The following is a 20,975-nucleotide window of genomic DNA, read 5'->3' as shown; positions in this document are numbered from 1 at the left end:
CGTTTGTTTTAGTTCTATGGCTTCTTGCAACCACGCTAATTCCTCTTGTGCTTTGAAGAGAATTTATGGCTGTAATAAGGATTGGGAATGTCCCATCTATTGATCAGAGGTCCTGATTAGTGTGGTGGTGGGGGGGGGTGGGGGAGATTACAGCCTATATGAAGGATAATGAACAACGCCTGCCAGAGGCAAAGTCCAGATCCCGACCGGTGAACCTTGTTCATAAACGTGTCTGTGTGTCATGGTTGTCAACGAGGTGTCGCTGCCCCGCCCTGTACTCTAGGAAAGGCTGGGTGTGTACACGGCCTTGTATGAGAGCCAACACGCACTAATCGCCTGAAATGTCTGCATTGTGTCCTTGGTGCCAAATACTATTAAACTTAAACACACTTGTTCATCCAATGTGGTTTTGATTAATTTTTTTTTTTTTTTTTTTTTTTCCCTTTTAGGCAGACCAACTTACTGAGGAGCAGATTGCTGGTGAGTAATTCTCCTTCCCCGTGTTTGCTGGGTACTTGGTGTGGTTTCAGGCTATTTGTGGCATGCAGTGACTAAACCTGTTTACTAAGCAAATTCTCTCCCTGGACAAGGCGTTTGCTGGCCGAACGTTGGAGGTATTTGCCTGCTCTGTGCATCGAGTTCTATGGATCTGAGGACTGATCTGGTAAATCGAGGCTTAATCAATTTACTTTGAGGGGCCAGTTCACAGCACATGATGCAGTCCAGTCTGGTGTTCATCTGTTTTTGATGCAGAAAAAAAAGCATGGAAAGTAGATTATCTTATATACTCAAATATCAGCTTTTTTTTTTGTGCTGAAAATGCCCCCCTCGGCTTATACTCGAGTCAAGCACTTTTCTGCAGCAGAGAATGACATTTTCTGAACCGACTTTGGGGCCTCGTAACTCGGGGCCACTTGGTGCTAGGAACCCCAAATTTGGTGTGCAAACCCAGTGGAACACTACAATATATTCAAATATGAGGTTCCTAGCACCAAGTGGCCCTGAGATATGGGGCCCCAAATTCTGTTTGGAAAATGCCCTTCTCTGCTGCAGAAAAGGGCTTGACATTTTCCGGACAGACTTTGGGGCCCTGTATCTCAGGGCCACTTAGATCTAGGAACCACAGCTTTGGTTATGTTGTAGTGCTAGTGCCACTGGGTTTGCACACCAAATTTGGGGTTCCTAATACCAAGTGGTCCCGAGATACGGGGCCCCAAAGTCGGTCAACTATGTCCATCTGCAGCAATGTCCTTTCAGGACACTTTGGGTCCAGAGATCCCAAACTTTGGCTGCAGCTAGGGGGGCATCTAGGAACCCTTAACTACAGAGTTTGAAGTTCGGGGGACCTATGGCTGCAAATGGGCACAGTGAGGCTGCAAATGGGCACAGTGAGGCTGCAAATGGGTATTGTTGACCCCCTTTTCCACTTGCAGTAGCTGCGCATTTCTCACCCTAGGCTTATACTCGAGTCAATACGTTTTCCCAGTTTTTGTGGTAAAATTGGGTGCCTCTGCTTCTCACGTATATACAGTGTATGGCTTCCTATGGCATAGTTCACACCAGGGCTTTCCAGTTCCAGGGGAAAAGTAGAATATGCTGCATCTTTCCTGGACTTATCAAACACTCTGCACCCTAGTATAGTGAGAAAAAGAATCTGGAAACGCATGAACGCACCTTTAGGGCCGGTTCACACTGCTGCAAATTCTATTGTGAATTTGAGCCGTTGCGATCGCTCAAATTCGCAAGTCCATTTTAATAACCTAGTCTTCCATGAGTGCCGTTCACATCAATGTGTTGCGAATCTAAGCTGCGTAAAAAAAAAAAAAAAAAAAAAAAATGGTCCTGTCCGAGTTTGATCCGTATGTGAATTCGGCTCCATAGACTGCAAAATTTGCAGTAGAATCGCAAGAACACATCAAGAATTTGCAACGCAATCGGATCAAAATCACGCTAAATTTGCACTGCAGCAGTGTGAACCGGCCCTAAACTCTCATATAAAAATGCATCTGGAACGGATCTGGAGTGTTTTTTGTTGTGTGAGCCGGGTTTTTAACTGACAACCCTTTTTCCAACCACAAAACCTTCTTGTAGAGTGCTAAAACTAATCGATTATGAAAATGGTCGTCAACTCTTTTAATCACTGGCATACATACAGAATGCATTATTTACATGTCAGAAAATACAGCACAGCACACATGCAGCTCAGTACACCCTCCATACATGTCAGTAAGTGCCAAAGAGCTTGTGAATGTGAGGAGCAATGCATCATGGGACATGTAGTCCTGGGCAGGAGAAGGAAGTGATTTTTAAGGCAGAAGGTGGGGGGGGGGGTTTGTGATCCAGTTAACCGAAACAATCGGCCAGCTAATCCATTCTGAAAATCGTTGTAGCCCTATGACGCCTTAGATCAGAGGTCTCCAAACATTCTAAACAAAGGGTTTATTTTAAGGTCCATCAGAATTTAGGGGGGCTGCACTGTGGCCATTGGGGGTAGACCTTGGTCTTGCGTCGGTGGGAGGGAAAAGTGCCCCAAGGGCCAGATGAAGGCAAACAAAGGGGCGCATCCAACCCCTGGGCTGCAGTTTTGGCAACCACTGCTCCAGACAATAAAATGGTACTGGTCTCAGTTTTTTTTTTTTTTTTTTTTTACAACAAAAAAAGAAAGTGGTTCTCAACCCCGTCAAGTACCCCCAACAGGCCAAGTTTTTGGGAATTTCTTAGCTAAAATGGCTTTCCAAAATACCAAGCCATTGACTGATTTTAAGGCACCTGTGCAAGATGAAGGAAAACCTGCAAACATGGCCTGTTTGGGGATACTTGGGGGACAGGGTTGAAAACCACTGAAATAGAAGATGAGGTTTTATGCCGAACCTTAAATTTCCATGTGCCTGTGAAATGACTTTAGTACCCAATATTTTCTGTAGGCAGTGCTTTTAAAAACGCTCCCTATAAAATTTTTAGCATTACGAAGGAGGTCTGGTGGTAGAATTGTTGCTCTCATTCTGGCGTGTGCGGTGTTGTGCAACGTGTATTGCAATCACCGTTTTTCAGGCGTGGGTGCCCCAATGCATGCTTTTACATTTGGACATGTATGTATATATATATGGGGGCGGTTCAATTTTTTTTTTGAGTGGTTTGTGCTTTGGAGGATAGAATATATATATATATATATATATATATATATATATATATATATATATATATATATATATATATATATATATATATATATATATATATATATATATATTCTATCCTCCAAAGCACAAACCACTCCAAAAAAATAAATAAATGTTCTGAGACCCTGGATGTATCCCCTGGGCTCCACTGAATGTATTGCACTGCATACTTTTTTTTTTTTTCCCGGTGTTATGCAAAAATAACTTGTCTCCAATTACATCACTTCCTGTGTGGCAGAGTCATGATCAGCTGGCATAATGTCAACACTGTGCAGATCGTTGGAGGTTGAGGAAAATTATTGAACCCTGCCATATTGGTACACTCAGGACCAGCTGATCTTCCTCTATAATTCTATGAAAGGGTCTTTGCCGACAGGCCGCTGTGTTTATAATGAAATTCCAGTGAGCGGCTGCTGTTTACCCAACTTTACCAAAAGGCTGAAGAATCCGAATCGCACCCCCCAACCCCCCCCCCCCCCCCCTCCCTATCGGTAAAATTGGGTAAACGGCAGCCGCTCACTGGATTCTTATAACATGGTGGCCTATAGAGGAAGATCAGCTGGTCCTAAGATTACCAACAGGACAGGGAATCAGAGTTTTTAGATATACAAACATGGCGGTGTTATATTTTTTCCTTTTACCTCCGAGTGCTGTGTTAACACCACGCCACCGGACGTGATGTTAATCATGATTTGATGAGTTGGCTATTTTGATAGAACACTGGCCTTAATGGCCAGGGACCTGGAAGCGATGTTCCTACACCACATCACTTCTGGGGTCAGTAAGAAGGAGCACTGGCTATGTTGGGGGGTGGGATGTGTGGAAGAAATACTACCTGCCCAGCTACTAGAACTACATGTCCCAGGAGTTTGGCAATAGGAATTGTGCATCCCTGTGCTTGGTGCCAGCAGTGAGTGGGCTGACGAGCTCATCGCTGTATTCAATTCAGATTAACCACTTCCTGCCCAGCCACTGTACATATACAGCTTGGAGGGGGGCGAGCGTCGTTCTGGGAGGACATACCCATACGTCCTCCCAGAACTGCTCTGCCCTGGTGCCATGTGATCACTGTGACCAATCACTGCAGTCACATGGCTTTCATTCATACAGCCATTGACTACTGTGATCTGAGATTGGTCACATGGTACAGGGCCGAGCACCGCATTACTGTACCATGTGATGGCTGTAGCCAATCACATTAGTTCTCAGTGGCTGAGGACTGTCAAATGATTGGCTGTATAAGCAAGCATGGTGGGGGGGGGAAATCCCAATCGCTTCCCTAGAGTAGTGCACGGTCATTATGGTAAAAATTGCATCCATCACCAGAGCAAATGCAGTGTTACTATAGTGACATCATACTGCTATGGCAGTGATCCTCTACAATGGCTGCTGAGATCACTGTCATATATGCATTAATTATACAAAAAATGTCGTCCTAAAACTGAAAACAACTTAAGTTCTAAAAGAAATCAGAACAATGGTGTTAGCAGTAAAATGCTTTGGCAGTGGATATAAGGGGTAAAAAATAGTACCTCGGATTAAATAAGTAATCGCTTCCATACCACTGAATGTCATAGGTGATTCCCTGCATAGTAAGGACAATTAAGCATCTGTCTAGGCCCCCCCCCCCCCCCCCCGGTGCTTTGATCGATGAGAAGGAATCTGCTGGTGGCGGTCGTTTACCAAAGATATGATTGAGGACAAGATGGTCCCCGGTCATCGGACTCCTGGAAGCCGGGTGTGACATTACGTCATGTCCGATCTCAGCAGATGTAGTAAACACCGCAGTTTCTTCGGCTGGGAAGCCTGACGTAGGTTTGTGTGGGGGGGTTTTTTTATTTTTATTTTTTTTTGTTGTTTCTCAAGGGTTTACAACCTCTTTAATTTGTGATCTCAGCATGGGGCATATACTGCAGGAACTGTAGCAACTTTCCTAGAAACTTGGAGCTTTAACTTTTTAGGGGAAATTTTTTTGTTTTCGTTCTGCAGCTGAGAAACTTTCCCACGGTAAGGAAAGGCTCGCTGCTTCTGTCTTGTGAAATAGGACTTTACCCACAAGGCTTTATCTGGTTAGTCAGTATTATGCTCATCTGTTAGCAAAATATTTCTTTTTTTTGAGTTGGGGCTCTGTTTGTAGCTTTTATACAGGGTTTCATTTATGGAACGTTGGCAAAATACACACAATGGCATTAAGCAAGTCTGTGCTTCCACACATGGGCATGGTGGGTTATTTGCTAAGTTTAAAAGCACTTAATTTTATTTATTTTTTTTAATTAAAAACAGATGGGTGGGAATTGCACATTTCTGTGGTGTTCTTAGGATCCCCAGCAAGTATAACCAGCATGCTTTACTGCATATACAGACCAATTTTACTGTTGTGGGTTTAGTAACTCTTAAGGGGTTAATCCTCTGCATTGTGTAAAGGCTGTTGGGTCCTGTCTTCTCTGATCCTCCCCTTCCACTATCCCCAATCCATCTGAAAGTACAGAACCTTGAGGGGGGGGCACTCTAGCAATATACACCAAACTGAGCATGTGCAGAGGGTTTTTTTCTTGGGGAAGGTGCATGTGATCAGCATAAGGCCAATTAGCACTGTCCAGACAGAGGGTCAGGGGTCCTGCAGCTTCATGGGACAGTCAAGAGAAGGAAAACTCCTACAAGCTTTAACCAGACACACTGATAGTCACAAGGCTGCTATATACTGCTGAGAAAAGGTATTTAGCAGTTTAGATTTACTAAAATTGCATTTCCATGTTGTGTACTGTTAGAGCAGATCTAGTGAATGCAGGCTCCTGGGGAGAGCAGATCTAGTGAATGCAGGCTCCTGGGGAGAGCAGATCTAGTGAATGCAGGCTCCTGGGGAGAGCAGATCTAGTGAATGCAGGCTCCTGGGGAGAGCAGATCTAGTGAGTGCAGGCTCCTGGGGAGACCAGATCTAGTGAGTGCAGGCTCCTGGGGAGAGCAGATCTAGTGAGTGCAGGCTCCTGGGGAGAGCAGATCTAGTGAGTGCAGGCTCCTGGGGAGAGCAGATCTAGTGAGTGCAGGCTCCTGGGGAGAGCAGATCTAGTGAGTGCAGGCTCCTGGGGAGAGCAGATCTAGTGAGTGCAGGCTCCTGGGGAGAGCAGATCTAGTGAGTGCAGGCTCCTGGGGAGAGCAGATCTAGTGAGTGCAGGCTCCTGGGGAGAGCAGATCTAGTGAGTGCAGGCTCCTGGGGAGAGCAGATCTAGTGAGTGCAGGCTCCTGGGGAGAGCAGATCTAGTGAGTGCAGGCTCCTGGGGAGAGCAGATCTAGTGAGTGCAGGCTCCTGGGGAGAGCAGATCTAGTGAGTGCAGGCTCCTGGGGAGAGCAGATCTAGTGAGTGCAGGCTCCTGGGGAGAGCAGATCTAGTGAGTGCAGGCTCCTGGGGAGAGCAGATCTAGTGAGTGCAGGCTCCTGGGGAGAGCAGATCTAGTGAGTGCAGGCTCCTGGGGAGAGCAGATCTAGTGAGTGCAGGCTCCTGGGGAGAGCAGATCTAGTGAGTGCAGGCTCCTGGGGAGAGCAGATCTAGTGAGTGCAGGCTCCTGGGGAGAGCAGATCTAGTGAGTGCAGGCTCCTGGGGAGAGCAGATCTAGTGAGTGCAGGCTCCTGGGGAGAGCAGATCTAGTGAGTGCAGGCTCCTGGGGAGAGCAGATCTAGTGAGTGCAGGCTCCTGGGGAGAGCAGATCTAGTGAGTGCAGGCTCCTGGGGAGAGCAGATCTAGTGAGTGCAGGCTCCTGGGGAGAGCAGATCTAGTGAGTGCAGGCTCCTGGGGAGAGCAGATCTAGTGAGTGCAGGCTCCTGGGGAGAGCAGATCTAGTGAGTGCAGGCTCCTGGGGAGAGCAGATCTAGTGAGTGCAGGCTCCTGGGGAGAGCAGATCTAGTGAGTGCAGGCTCCTGGGGAGAGCAGATCTAGTGAGTGCAGGCTCCTGGGGAGAGCAGATCTAGTGAGTGCAGGCTCCTGGGGAGAGCAGATCTAGTGAGTGCAGGCTCCTGGGGAGAGCAGATCTAGTGAGTGCAGGCTCCTGGGGAGAGCAGATCTAGTGAGTGCAGGCTCCTGGGGAGAGCAGATCTAGTGAGTGCAGGCTCCTGGGGAGAGCAGATCTAGTGAGTGCAGGCTCCTGGGGAGAGCAGATCTAGTGAGTGCAGGCTCCTGGGGAGAGCAGATCTAGTGAGTGCAGGCTCCTGGGGAGAGCAGATCTAGTGAGTGCAGGCTCCTGGGGAGAGCAGATCTAGTGAGTGCAGGCTCCTGGGGAGAGCAGATCTAGTGAGTGCAGGCTCCTGGGGAGAGCAGATCTAGTGAGTGCAGGCTCCTGGGTTTAGTAACACTTTAAGCGCTCTCGTTGTAGGTAGATTGGGGAAGAGTTGGAACCCCTGTTGGGTTTTATTTCTGTCTCCTGAGGAAATTCAGCTCCTGGTCTAGTGACTTGTCACAGGAAGTGAGACTTCAAATTGTCACCAGAACAGGAATAGTTGGGAAATCTTCCAATAGTTCCTTTTAATAACAGATTTCCTTCACACCTTTTTGCTTCTGTGATGTCATTCTGTATTATCACAAGGAATGTTTACATTTCTTACAATGACAATAGGTTATGAAAAGGTGTGTGTGTGTGTGTTCAAAGTTTCCATGTGCTTGCATGTAGTGAACACATATGTAGGGGGTGTTGGCAAAACCTGTGAGGTATTGCTGTGATTGTCAGAGCGAGAGCAATAATTCTAGCACTAGACCTCCTGTAACTCCAACACGTAACCTGTAGAAATTTTTAAAATGTCACTTAAGATTTTTAGGTACTGTAGTTTGGCACCATTCCACAAGCGTGCGCGACTTTAAATCATGACATGTTGGGTATCTTACTCTTTAAAACTGTTTTACAAAAGATTGTTCCATCCCCCCCCCCCATGTCCTTTTTCCCAAAACTTGTTTGCAAACCTCTACACAAAAACCGTGTGACGTAAAAAAATTGTAACTGCCATTTTATTCTCTTGGGTAAGGGTCTCAAACTGGCGGCCCTCCAGCTGTTGAAAAACTACAAGTCCCATGAGGCATTGCAGGGCTGACAGTTACAAGCACAACTCCCACAGGCAGAGGCATGATGGGACTTGTAGTTTCACAACAGCTGGAGGGCTGCCAGTTTGAGACCCCCCCCCCCCCGACCTAGGGCCTCTGCTAAACCCCAACTTGGAACCCCCAAACATTATATATATTTTAGCAGAGACCCTAGGGAATAAAATGTCATTTCTGCAATATTTTGTCACACTGTATTTGCCCAGCGGTCTTTCAAGCGCAATTGTGAAAAAATACACTTCAATGAATAAAAAAAAGCAGTAAACTTAGCTCATATTTTTATTTTTTTGCTTTAATGTGAAAGATGTTACGCAGCGAGAATCGTGATTTATCTTCTAAGCAAAAAATTGCAATTCTCATTTTAGCCAGAATCGTGCAGCTCTACAGGTAAGCCTATAATAAGGCTTGACTGTAACAACCTCAGATATCTCCTAAACCTGCATGGTTTAGGACAGGGATATGCAATTGGCAGACCTCCCAGCTGTTGCAGAACTACAAGTCCCATGAGGCCATAGCAAGACTGACAGCCACAAGCATGACACCCAGAGGCATGATGGAACTTGTAGTTTTGCAACAGCTGGAGGTCCGCTAATTGCATATCCCTGGTTTAGGAGATATCCCCTGTATCAGCATGTACCAACATGATCGGCACATGTGCACTGAAGCGACGGCACGTTCGTGCCATTGCTTCAGCTAGTGTGCCGTTACCAGATTATGCAGTGCATACTAGCACATTATGACACTTGCCTTTAAAGAGTATCCCTCCAGCAGCACGCTGTCGCCACAGACAGCTTCCATCTTCATTCTATCTTCCTTCCGGGTTTGCACTCTCCAGTTGCTTGAATGGCTGGGCCGCAATGACGTTATGATCCTCGCACAGCGTTCTGAATGGACGGCACATGAGTGTGCACTCCATTGATGGCGCAGGGCACATGAGCTGTGATGTCACCGGCTGACACAAATGTCAGTCTTCTAGCAGTGCATGTTTAGGAGATATTTACTGTATTTACAGGTAAGCCTTACCTGTAGGTTCAAGTGAAAGCTGATTTTGCTGCCACTTAAAAGGTCAGCTCCGGGTATAAGCTGCATGAGAAGCTGGTAGGGGGCAGTTGCATTGAATGGCACTATCTGTCTTCACTTCAGTGTGTTTTGAAGTCCTGCAAGTCTCCACTTTTTTGCATCGGCTTTACCAAAAGTCTGCCGTACAGACATGACGGAGGTCTATAAAACATCATCCATATACTGTGTGCAGGTGTTCCCTGAAAGGTGTAATGTAGGTACATGACAAGAGGAAAGGTGCCTGAGAAATGCACGCTTCCGAAATGTGTGACTTTCCCCTGAGAGTTCCCCAACTTGTCTCTTTTGACATATTATAGAAGACTGAGCCTTCAATTGGCTGTAAAGGCAGAAGGTTTTATACCTTAGTGCAGGGGTCCCCAACCCCCGGGCTGTGGACTGGACCATGGCCTGTTGTGGGGGGGTGCACAAGGCTGTCACAAACAGTGGTAGCTACTGTACGGACATGCTTGTGTTTTCTCTGTAAAGGGGACTGCTCTGTAACAGGTGCAGTCCGTACATCAGTGCTGTGATGTAAGAGGAACTGGGGACACTGATCTAAAAAGGGGGGGGGGGGGCGGTTGAGGACAGACTGAATATCCCAATCCCCTGTGAAAATTGGCTGCAATGAAACCAGTCCCTGCTACCAAAAAGTTTGGGGACCACTCCCTTACTGCATTTTATGTAGTAGGGTAAACATTCTGCATGCAGCTCCCCTCCTCCTAAATTCATAGAGCACCTGAGCCTGCTGCAGGGATGTGCGGGAGGGCCATGGCTGTCTTGCTTCTCATTGCTTCCACCCACTGGCTCCTGCTGTTGGCCAGTGGGTGGGGCTGTGGGGGTTAAGCACACACTAGCCCCCATAGCTAGTAGCTTGCTATGGGGGCACCGGGGGGGGGGGGGGGGGGTCGGCGCAGAAGCCAGGAGCACTGACGGGTCCCCAGAAGAGGAGGCTTTGGGTTGCTCTGTGCAAAATTTTATTGAAAACACAAATCTTAATTACAGCTTGCTATGAATTGAATCGGTTTTACATTTGGAGTACTTGTTGAAGTTACATTTCTGTATCTTGTTTTTTTTTTTTTGCAGAATTCAAGGAGGCTTTCTCCTTATTTGACAAAGATGGAGATGGCACCATCACCACTAAAGAACTTGGAACAGTCATGCGATCACTGGGACAGAACCCAACTGAAGCTGAGTTGCAAGACATGATCAATGAGGTGGACGCTGATGGTGAGTTTTATATCGGAGGCACGGCTGGGGTCCGGCTGGGGGTCCTGGATCGGAGTTGGGTATAGGTCTGCAGGATGAGTGCTGTGCTCCCCCCCTCTCCCCCCGGCTGCACACTCCTTACATTCACTCAATCAGTGATTTGCTCTGAAGGCTGGAAACCCCATGTGGATTTATTGAAGGTTAAGGGCTTTGTCCCCCACACTTATTAAAATGTAACAAGAGGCTACCGTCTCTATCCCTAACCTTGTGCTTAACAGCAGACGGATGAATCTTGCACCAGGACTATTGTGATATCTGTCAGAATACCTGAATAGGGGCTGCATCTGATTGCAACTGCTGTTCAGCCAACAGTTGTCAGATTTTTTTTTTTTTTTTTTTTTTTTAAGAATGAAGGATGTCTGGTGGGAGGACGCTGACAGGGAAAATCATAGCTTTGGGTATAAAGAATTGGCTGATATTTGCTCAATTTGACGGCTTGACTGTGTGGCTGCCTGACAGCCAAGCTGAGGAAGTGAGTTGCATGTTCCGGGTATTTCTCTTCTCCTGGCCATCAAGCAAATGGAATTTGTATACTGGGGGGGGGGGGGGGGACCTGTTGCTTTGCCCTTCCTGCCTTGAAGTAAACCTGTGCATAGCTCATATGTCTGGTTTGTTCATCATTCCTGTATGATCATGTGACCAGTGATTGGCCACTACAGGCCAACAGTTTCTTTTCAAAAGGTTTTTTTTATCATTCGGTTTATCTATAAAAGTACAAGGCAGGCAAAATTTAAAATGAAGCATTTAATGCATATAGGGAGCCAGGTCTTCAGTTTTTCATCCAGGCAATACTGAATGGCACCAACCACCTAGGGTTGTCGCCTGTCCAGGATTCATCCGGACAGTCTGGGTTTTGGATCGTGTCCGGGTTTCAGACCACCTGAAACTGACACAATATTCTCAATGGACTGTGGTTCACAAAGTACCACAATCGCCTGTTTCCCCAAAAATAAGACCTAGCGTGATTGTCGGTGATGGCTGCAATATAAGCCCTACCCCCCAAATAAGCCCTATTTAAAGTCCTTTGTAGGTCTTATTTTCAGGGTAGGCCTTATTTGGGGGGTAGAACTTATATTGCAGCCATCACTGACAATCGCGCTAGGTCTTATTTTCGGGGAAATAGGGTAGGTGTGCACGTGGCCCCCATAGACTGGAAAGGGAATGGGGGGGGGGGGGGGGCTTGATCTGCTCCTAACTCTCCCTACCCCTCTATCTGATCACTCGAATCCCTGGCGTTCTGCTGCCTCAGGAAAGACGTGTGGGCTGGAAGTCTGAAGCTCAGCAACTGGCAGATGCATCATGAATGAAAGGTGTTGATTAAGGATTTGCTGATCTTTACTTTTTTTGAAGTATTGGGCACAAACATACCCGATATTGCTTCCAGGGGTTTTACCAGGGTGATGCCTTAGAGCGGACGGTTGGCTTTATTGTAACGTCAACCGGACAACAGACGTGGCTCAGCAGCCGCTCGGCTGTTATTACAAGTAGCGGGAGGGGACCTTCACCCCAACCCCCCCCCCCCTGCCACTCGCCTGGGCTCACCTGTCACACGCCATCTGCTGGCTGGACGAAGACTTCGTTGGGGTCTCGGATCTAGTAACCCGGAAGCGTTGTCATGACCGCACTTCCCGGATTACTGGAATCTTAAAGGCGCCAGTTTCTAAAAATTTAAAGTTTTCTAAAACAATGATCAAGTTTTGAATACTTTCAAGTGTTTGGGGTCCCCAATTCCCTCCATAGAGTACCTGTCACTGCCTATTACTTTCACAAGGGATGTTTACGTTCCTTGTGACAGCAATAACAGAGAAAAAGCAGAACTACAGAATATTGCCAAACAATATCAGCCTGAGAGGTGGCCGAAATATCAGCACCAAAAAAAACTCAGTTGATCCCTAGTGTTAACCATCCAATGTCTGACTGCAGTCCTGTTGTCTCCCCCATTCCCCCCCCCCCCCTTCTCTCCTGCCTCTGAGTGGTAAGGGACTCAGATGTAAGGAGGTGCCCTGTGGATTCTGTAAGTGGAAGGTTTGGTGAGCAGGAACCCCCTTTACATCAGAGTTCTCCTTTTTACACTGGAGTCCACAAAGTTCCCCCTCTAAAAAAAAAAAAGTATTTTTTAAATCTTGTTTATAAGCTGCTTGGGTTTCACTTTCTTTTTTACTGCTTGCCCTTCCTCCTCAGAGCCTGGTACAGATGCATTTCTTTTCAATTGTACAGTTTGCAGTGTACATAGATTTGCAAAATAAAGGGATATTCCTGAAGTTTTATCTCATGGTTACTGTGATAGTGTGTGAATGCATCAATTGCAGTGCATGTTCTCAGCTTGCAGAGCTTGGATTCATTGAATGAGTTTACCAAAAATGTAAATTGCAGAATATACAGCCTCATGCTACATAACAAAGCTCCATTTTTTATACTGAATAAAGAAAATCTATCTTAAATAAACTCTTTAGATTCTTACCCCATGTGTTCAGCTACATATTTTTGGTTATAAAAAAAAAAAAAAAAAATCCCAATAAGCGTATGTTTGGTTTCATAGCGTCTACAAACTAGGGGAGGTATTGTGGAATTTTTTATTTTTACTATGAATGGCGCGATCAGTAACTTGTGGCAGGACTGCGACATTGCAGGCAGAAAAATCGGGACACTAAGTGACACTTTTTGGCATTGTACTAATGACACTGGCAGAGAAGCCGTGTTAATTTCGTCGACTAAAACATTTTAGTCGACTAAATGAATATTATTTTAGTAGACTAAAATATGACTAAAACTGAGATGACATTTTAGTCAAGACTAAAACTAAATTGAAATGTGACTTCAAAATGAACACTGGTCTGTAGTGCCTGTTCATACCTCAGTACCATAATAAATAACATATTAGGTTTTTCACTCCAGCAGTGTATGAGTTTTGTAATTGTAATGCATTACAATTTTAATTACACCCATTAGATTTTAGGTGACTAAAATGCGTTTTAATCGACTAAAATGTACTGGAGATTTATTCGACTAAATATGACAAACAATTGCAGAAGACTAAAATGGCACAAACTAAAATGCCATTTTAGTCCTAAGACTAAAACGAAATTGCTGCCAAAATTAACACTGCAGAGAAGGTTATTGGGGGCAATCAAAGGGTTAAATGTGAGTGCTTGCTAACTGTGTGGGAAGCTTTGACTGGGGGGGGCGAGAGACAGATCGGTGTTCCTGCCTGGCAGAAACACAAGATCATCCCCCCCCCCCCCCCCCCCCCGATTGGCTCCCGCTGTGTCCAATTGCAGCGTGAGAAGCTGGTGGTGCGCGCCCTAGTCCCAGAAGCAAACCACCACGTACAGGTGATGTGATTTCAAGGCTGGATTCACACCTGTGCAGTTTTTGGTGCTTTTTGCATGTTGCAGATTTGCACTACAGCCCATTGAACATGGTTTCCTATGGAGCACGTTCTGTAGTGCAAAAAGCACTAAAAATGCAATAGGTGTGAATCCAGCTTGAAGGGCCGCAGTAAAAGTACGTGGGGCAGCCCTTAGGCCAGGGGTCTCAAACTGGCGGCCCTCCAGCTGTTGTAAAGCTACAAGTCCCATGAGGCATTGCAAGGCTGACAGTTACAAGCACAACTCCCACAGGCAGAGGCATGATGGGACTTGTAGTTTTGCAACAGCTGGAGGGCTGCCAGTTTGAGACCCCTGCCTTAGTCAGTTAAAGTGACTAGGAAGGCCAGTCTTTCCAGAGCCCGTTTGCTTTGGGTGCTGACCAACTTAAGACCCCCCTCAATACACACTTAGATTTTCTGCAGGTTTTTGTCTTCAGTTTTACCAAAACCATATAATGAGGTCAAACCTTAAGAGTTTCAATTTGTATGTAATCAGTCAGCCCCTTGCCTTGCAGCACTGCCTGTGTGTTTGTTTTCAGATTTACAAAAAAAAAAAAAAAAAAAAAATCTGCAGAAAATCTGATGGTGTGTGTATGGGGGAGGTCTTAGTCTCTAGTGGTGGGGGGATCCTCACTGGGATTAGCAAATTCTGTGCCAATTACAAAAGGAAATGGTCACTTTTGTAATGGATCATCCATGTGGAATAAGCTGAGCTACTAGAATAGAGATCTTAGATGTGCACCATGTAGAGAAGAGTGCTCACCATAGTGCCTTGAACCCGGGATGTGATTCGATCCAGCAGTGTAAACTAAATGCTAGTGTGTCACTGGTATTGAAATGGGTGTGATGTAGATACCGGCAACCAGTCCCATTCAAGTGATCTACTTGTCACCAACAGAGCCTCCAAGAGCTGCTGGGGGCTTCTATGAGTTCACACAAAGTATTCAGAGGACAAAAATGTGAAGGGCTCAGGCTAGGCGTCTCACCATAGACGAGGCTGCCCCTCCAGTAGCTACTCTAGTAGCTTTACCAGGAAGAACCTGTGCAAATGGAAGGAGCATCCGACCAAGAGTCAAGATTAATTGGTGTATACTAAATGTATTTCAGGGGTCAGAATAAGCTCCTCTATAGATATGGATAGAGCAATTTTACATGGGGGGGGGGGGGGGGGTTGGGCCTTATTTCCTTGCCCCTCCCTATAATTATTTTTAAGTGGGTATGGTTTATGTGGGTTGTTTTGTGAGTCTTGGTAAAAATCAAGTTCTGGCAAAAATTGTGACTTTTTAGTCGCGCAAGTGTGAAACGGTGGGCCTTAAAGCAGAGTTCCACTCACTTTTGCATCTTGGTCTTAAAGTAAAGACCACCCTTCATTTTTGGATAACTATATTTTTATTCAGAAAGCACAATTTGTGCATGCGCAGTAGGAAATCGGCTGTGAAGGTTCCGCTGCCGGTTTTCCTTAGTTACTATGCTGCACCCGATCCAATGGACTCCCTGGACAGGTAAGTGTCCTTAAGTCAGCAGCTACAGTGTTTTGTAGCTGCTGACTTAAAAATAAAAAAAAAAACCCTGAGCGCCGGTTCACACAAAGGCGGCAAGACTTGCAGGTCGCCTCAACGAGGCGACCTGCACGCGACTTCCACGGCGACTTGCAAAACGACTTCTGTATAGAAGTCTATGCAAGTCGCCCCCAAAGTAGTACAGGAACCTTTTTCTAAGTCGGAGCGACTTGTGTCACTCCTACTAGAACGGTTCCATTGTACAGAACGGGAGGTGACTTGTCAGGCGGCTAGGTCGCCTGACAAGTCGCCCCTGTGTGAACCAGCAGTGAGGGTGGAACTCTGCTTTTAATGAACTTATTTTATTATTTTTTTAATACTTTGTAATTCTGTGGTGTGTGTGTGTGGGGGGCGGGGGGGTTTACATTACATAATTACAAAGTATTTAAAAAAAAAAAAAAAGTTTGTTTAAAAGCTGAGTTCCACCCTCAGGGGTGTTTTTTTTTTTTTTTTTTTTTTTTTTTTTTACCATTCTCAAAATCCGAAATTTTGGATTGTCCCCAGAAAAGGGAAATCTTCCAATGGGGGACATTAGGTCTGGTGAGCTGGGGGGGGTCCCCAAGGAACTTCCTCTGCAGGCATTTCCTGTTTGGCTGTGGGATAGGAATTAAAGGAAAATCACCACAATGGGACATGGTGGAAAAAAAAATTGACAGGGGTTAGAACCCTCCCGTACTCAATCCAAAAATGAAAGGGAGACTTTTTTTTTTTTTTTTGCCCAGAGTACCTCTCCCAATCACCCCAACCCCCCCCCCCCCAATTGTAGTATGAAGTGAGCAGTGAAATTACATCTGACATGCCCATTAAACTAGCCTTGCTTGAAGGACAGGAGGTTCCCGGTGTGTATCTCAAAGGCTGATGGCAGCCTACTGCTCCACAATACTGCCCATTAGTGCTGCATTTCCCATGACAAGATGGGGATTAGAACCAGGGTGGATATAAATCATTTTTAACTTTTTTTTTTTTTTTTTTTTATCTAAAGTTTTCTATTTTAAGATCCATTAATGAGTTTATTCAGCATGAAATGGTGCTTAGTTATGCAGCATGAGGCTGTATATTCTGCAATATTTACATTTTTGGTAAACTCATTCAATGAATCCAAGCTCTGCAAGTTGAGAACATGCACTGCTTTGATGCATTCACACAATTTCACAGTAACCATGAGATCAAACAATTCAGGAATATTCCTTTTTGTTCCATTGTTTTGCACATCTATGTACACTACAAACTGTGTGAATCGGTTCTGATATCGCTGTTTTACTAACCTGACAGCTTATTCTAAACAGGAAACCTTCATTTTGTTTGCATATATTAAAAGTTCTAACTACCAGCAAGAATGAGTCCTTACATTTAAAGAGCACCTGTCATTTCAGATCCATCATGGCAGCGCCTGTTAGCGGGCATCCACTCACCTGCTGCCGCCACGTCCCTCACCTTGTTCCTGCTGACACTTTAATGGCATGTTGTTGTGCCATTAAAGTGAATGGGATTGTCAGTCAACAGCAGGCCAGGAGGAGGAGCTGCTGCAGGACATGACAGTTGCTCTTTAAAAATCGATTTAAATAGATTCTTTTTACTAGTGATTTAAATCAAATTCACCCCAATTAGAACGTCTGTCAGGTTTTGATTGCCATCTGTGCCCCTCCCCTTGGAGATTCACGCTTTGTCTTGGTTACCATCGATCACTGAAAGGAAGAGTCCCAAGTTTGTTTGTTTTTTTTTTTTTTTTGGGGTTGTCCCCAAAAAAGTAAATGGGGACACTAGTTTTCAGGGAGAGGGGGTTCCTGTTTTGGCTATAGGACAGGAAGTGAAGAAAAATCTCTGCAATGGGACACAGCTGGCAAAAAATTTGATGGGTTATAATTAATTCTAGCCAAAAGTAGTTTTTCCTATAGTTCGTTTTTTTTTGTTGAGTTCAGATGGTAGGAGATGGTAACATGCAAGTGACGTGTGCTTTAGAGACCTTTTTATCTTGTATGCAATGGATCTACTGAAGACCAGCATCCAGATTTCATTTTGGATTTGGTTGAGCCGACTTGTGGTTTGCAATTTTGGCATCGTGAAGGAGCGCACACCCCCTGATCCATCTCCGGTTTGGACCTTATAGCTGGTAGCACGGCCCATGTGTAACGGTGATTTGTGTGCTTTGCATTTAAAGGTGCCTGTTGAATATCGAACACAAGGTGACCAATATTGATGGTGGATCTGCTTTAAACTGTGACCACAAACATGCAATGAATTCACCTACCTGAAGAAGTTTTTGTGTAGAGCTGTCGGGTCACGATGGAGAAATGGGCGTTTTGTGGTGGTGAAGACCCTTCTGTAATGAGATCTCTTGTTCTGCAGGCAATGGCACAATCGATTTCCCTGAATTCCTGACCATGATGGCAAGAAAAATGAAGGACACAGACAGCGAGGAGGAAATCCGTGAAGCCTTCAGAGTCTTTGACAAGGTAACGGGCGCGGACTTGGGTATTGTCACATGTGATTGGAGGATTAATGATGCACAATGCTGACGCAGGTCTTTTTAATTTCAGGATGGTAATGGCTACATCAGTGCTGCTGAGCTCCGCCATGTAATGACTAATCTAGGAGAAAAACTAACAGACGAAGAGGTAGATGAAATGATCCGAGAAGCAGACATAGATGGGGATGGACAGGTCAATTATGAAGGTAAGGACATGTGCCAGTGGCCAGCGTTTCCTTCGTCTCTCTCGGGGGTATCGGAATAGGCATTCAGTGAAGGCACAAGTAACTTGTCATCCAAGATGGGAAAGGAACGCACCTGACATGTCTTTGCTAAAACATGGCTTTGATTGGGGCATCTGGTGGTGCTGATACAAGCGGTTTTAGGAAGGACATATGTGGGGTGCACGCCTTCCTAACTTGGATTAGTCTTCCTTGTTCAGCACTCTGGGCTGCAGCACAGTTCTTCACACCTGGCTGTGGAGTGCAGCAGGATTGCTACAGTTGAAATCCTGGATATCTTGACCTGGCCCACATGAGGTGAACCATTTTATCCTCCAAGACCCCCATTGCACCAATATTTTTGATCTGTGCAGATCCCACACACAGGTGTTTGAGTTTTTGTTACCATCCCCCTGCAAAGCGACCAAGGAGCTAAGTTTCTTTGTCTCTTCCCCCCGCAGAATATACTTTCCTTTCTCCCAGTTTACTCCCCAGCTTGGTTCAGCTGCTGGGAGTCAGCGTTGTGTAAGCTACAAGTCCCCAGCATCTTTCGGACCAGTAAAATGTTAAATGTTTTGTGGTGCGATCTCTTCGGCAAGACTTTTTGACGTAGCTGATCAGCTTTAGTCTGCAGATAACAGGTCTACCCAGTACAGAATGGGGAAGTTACGGTTTACCTCTTTATTGACATATGCAGACAGTATGATGGCAGACAATGGGGATGGTTTACTAAAGGAAAATACACTCTTGCACTAAAAATGCACTTGAGAGTGTAGTCGCTGTAAATTTGATGGGGAAGCTCTGCTGATTTTTATCATCCAATCATATGCAAGCTAAAATGCTTTATTTTCCTTGCATGTCTCCCCTCAGATCTACACCGACTGCACTTGTAGTGCAATGTAGATTTGCCTTTAGTAAATAAACCCCTCTGTGTAATTGCAAAGTGCATGCATTTTTTTTTTTTTTTTTTTCTCCTTAACATGCAAAAATGCACTGCAAAGTAATGCCCAACATAAACATGCGTTGGGAAAGGTAGCAAATTGAATCTGCTAACATTCGGATGCCCCTTTTTTGCAATGCGCTACAAAAGAGGTGTGCTGGGGGGCAATGCATATTGGGCACTGAAGTCTGAATGGGCTGTAAAAAGATGAGGTGTAATAACCTGTTACCAAATCACCTGCCGCCACCCAGACCTGTGCCCCCCCCCCCCCCCTTCCCCATTAAGACACACAGGTAAGGGATTTTTTTTTTTTTTTTCCCTGCACCCACTGTCGGTTAAAACAGCCTGGCTGTGCAGGGCTTCGCCCACATGGCAGCATCAGAGTTCTGTGAATCAACTACCGCTACCGTCTGCCATTGCAGCTGACGACTTAATTCTTAATGATCTACGAAGGTCCTGGTGAGCGCTCTCGTAACTCATTGATCTCCCTGCAGTTCATGAACGGTCTGCCTGTGTTGGAGGTACCAGCTCTGACTGCAGGAGCCTGACATTACACTTGTGATCTGATCATGAGTACAATGCTCAGGCTCCTAAGAAAACCATGTCTGTGGGGTTTTTTTTATTTATTTTTTTTTTTTTTTATATGGCGTATCAATTAACTTTTTAAGATATTTAAGTGTCTGCAGTTGTGGAATGTCTTCTATTGCAAACAGAACTGTAGTACTGAGACCTGCATCACCAACCCCTGGAGCAGGGGTTGGGAGTTGTAATTGATTTGCAGGATATCATCATTGGTCATGCTGGCCAACTTTTGAGGTTTATTTTACTAAAGCCAACTAGACTAAGTGTGCATCGGCAATTGCTTCAGAGCTTGGTAAATGTCAACAGCTTCTCTCTGCATGCTGTGAAGCTTCACCGTGCAAAGAATACCCAATTGCAATGGCCCTCTAGCTGTTGTGGGATTACATGTCCCATGAGGCACTGTAAAACGGATTCAAACATGGCACTGGGCACAATGGGAATTGTAGTTCCTCAAATGGGAGGGCCACAGTTTGAAGACGACCCCCCCCCCCCCCCCCGCTCTGGAGCACGCACTTTCAGAGTGTTGTCTTTAGTCAACCATCCCCTTTATGTACTTCTGAGGGACAGGACCCGTGATGGTGTCTGGTTTAAAAATCAGCATTTTCATTCTGTGACCTTCATGTTGCAGGAATTATAGTATGTGTGTCAGACATGGCTGTATTGGGGGGGGGGGGGGCCTGTATGGGGTGGGGGGGTTTTATGCAGTAGATTAGGTGGCTGTCATCTCACATGATCATTAACACCATGACCTTTGACTTTTTTCTCTCTAGAATTCGTACAGATGATGACTGCAAAATGAAGACTTGCCCCCCATCTCCCTTCTAGAATCAAACTGAATCCTTTACTTACCTCTTGCAAAAATGTTCATTTACTCATTCTGTTTCTGTATAGCAAAACTGAATGTCAAGAAATTACCTTCTGTCCACAAAAAAAAAAAAAAAAAAAAATTTCTGCATGTAATGGTTGGTGGTCCTGTCCCCAAAAAAAGATGAGTTTAAACATCAAAGTTTCACAGTATATAAATACTTGTACTACCTTATAACAACAACAAAGGAAGCACTTAAAGGACTCCTTAAGTTCCATTTGCTAAATGATTACTACACTGTTTGGGCTGGCCAGTTTTAACATGCATGCAGCTTGACAATTGAGCACAGATTTGTATTTAAAACTTTAAAAAAAAAAAAAATCAAAAACAAAAGCGAATCGGCCATCTTTGGCCGATCGTGTTAATGAAATTTGTAGTATAAAAAAAATT

General features: G+C 45.2%; 1 protein-coding gene across 1 annotated transcript in view; it reads left to right on the top strand.

The window, feature by feature from the left end:
• The window catches only part of CALM1 (calmodulin 1), a 28,725-nt gene extending 7,953 nt beyond the window's left edge, over window positions 1–20,772 (top strand). Inside the window, exons 2-6 of the mRNA XM_073608719.1 lie at window positions 450–480; window positions 10,402–10,545; window positions 17,857–17,963; window positions 18,048–18,183; window positions 20,491–20,772. Of these exons, the coding sequence (XP_073464820.1) occupies window positions 450–480; window positions 10,402–10,545; window positions 17,857–17,963; window positions 18,048–18,183; window positions 20,491–20,519 (447 nt within the window). The 3' untranslated portion in view covers window positions 20,520–20,772. The remainder of the gene's footprint in view (window positions 1–449; window positions 481–10,401; window positions 10,546–17,856; window positions 17,964–18,047; window positions 18,184–20,490) is intronic.
• The last annotated feature ends 203 nt before the right edge of the window (window positions 20,773–20,975 follow it).

This window comes from Aquarana catesbeiana, linkage group LG13, assembly GCF_042186555.1.
Source record: "Aquarana catesbeiana isolate 2022-GZ linkage group LG13, ASM4218655v1, whole genome shotgun sequence".
NCBI lineage: Eukaryota > Metazoa > Chordata > Amphibia > Anura > Ranidae > Aquarana > Aquarana catesbeiana.
The sequence above is the reverse complement of the archived record's forward strand: the minus strand, read 5'-3'. Positions and strand labels throughout refer to the sequence as shown.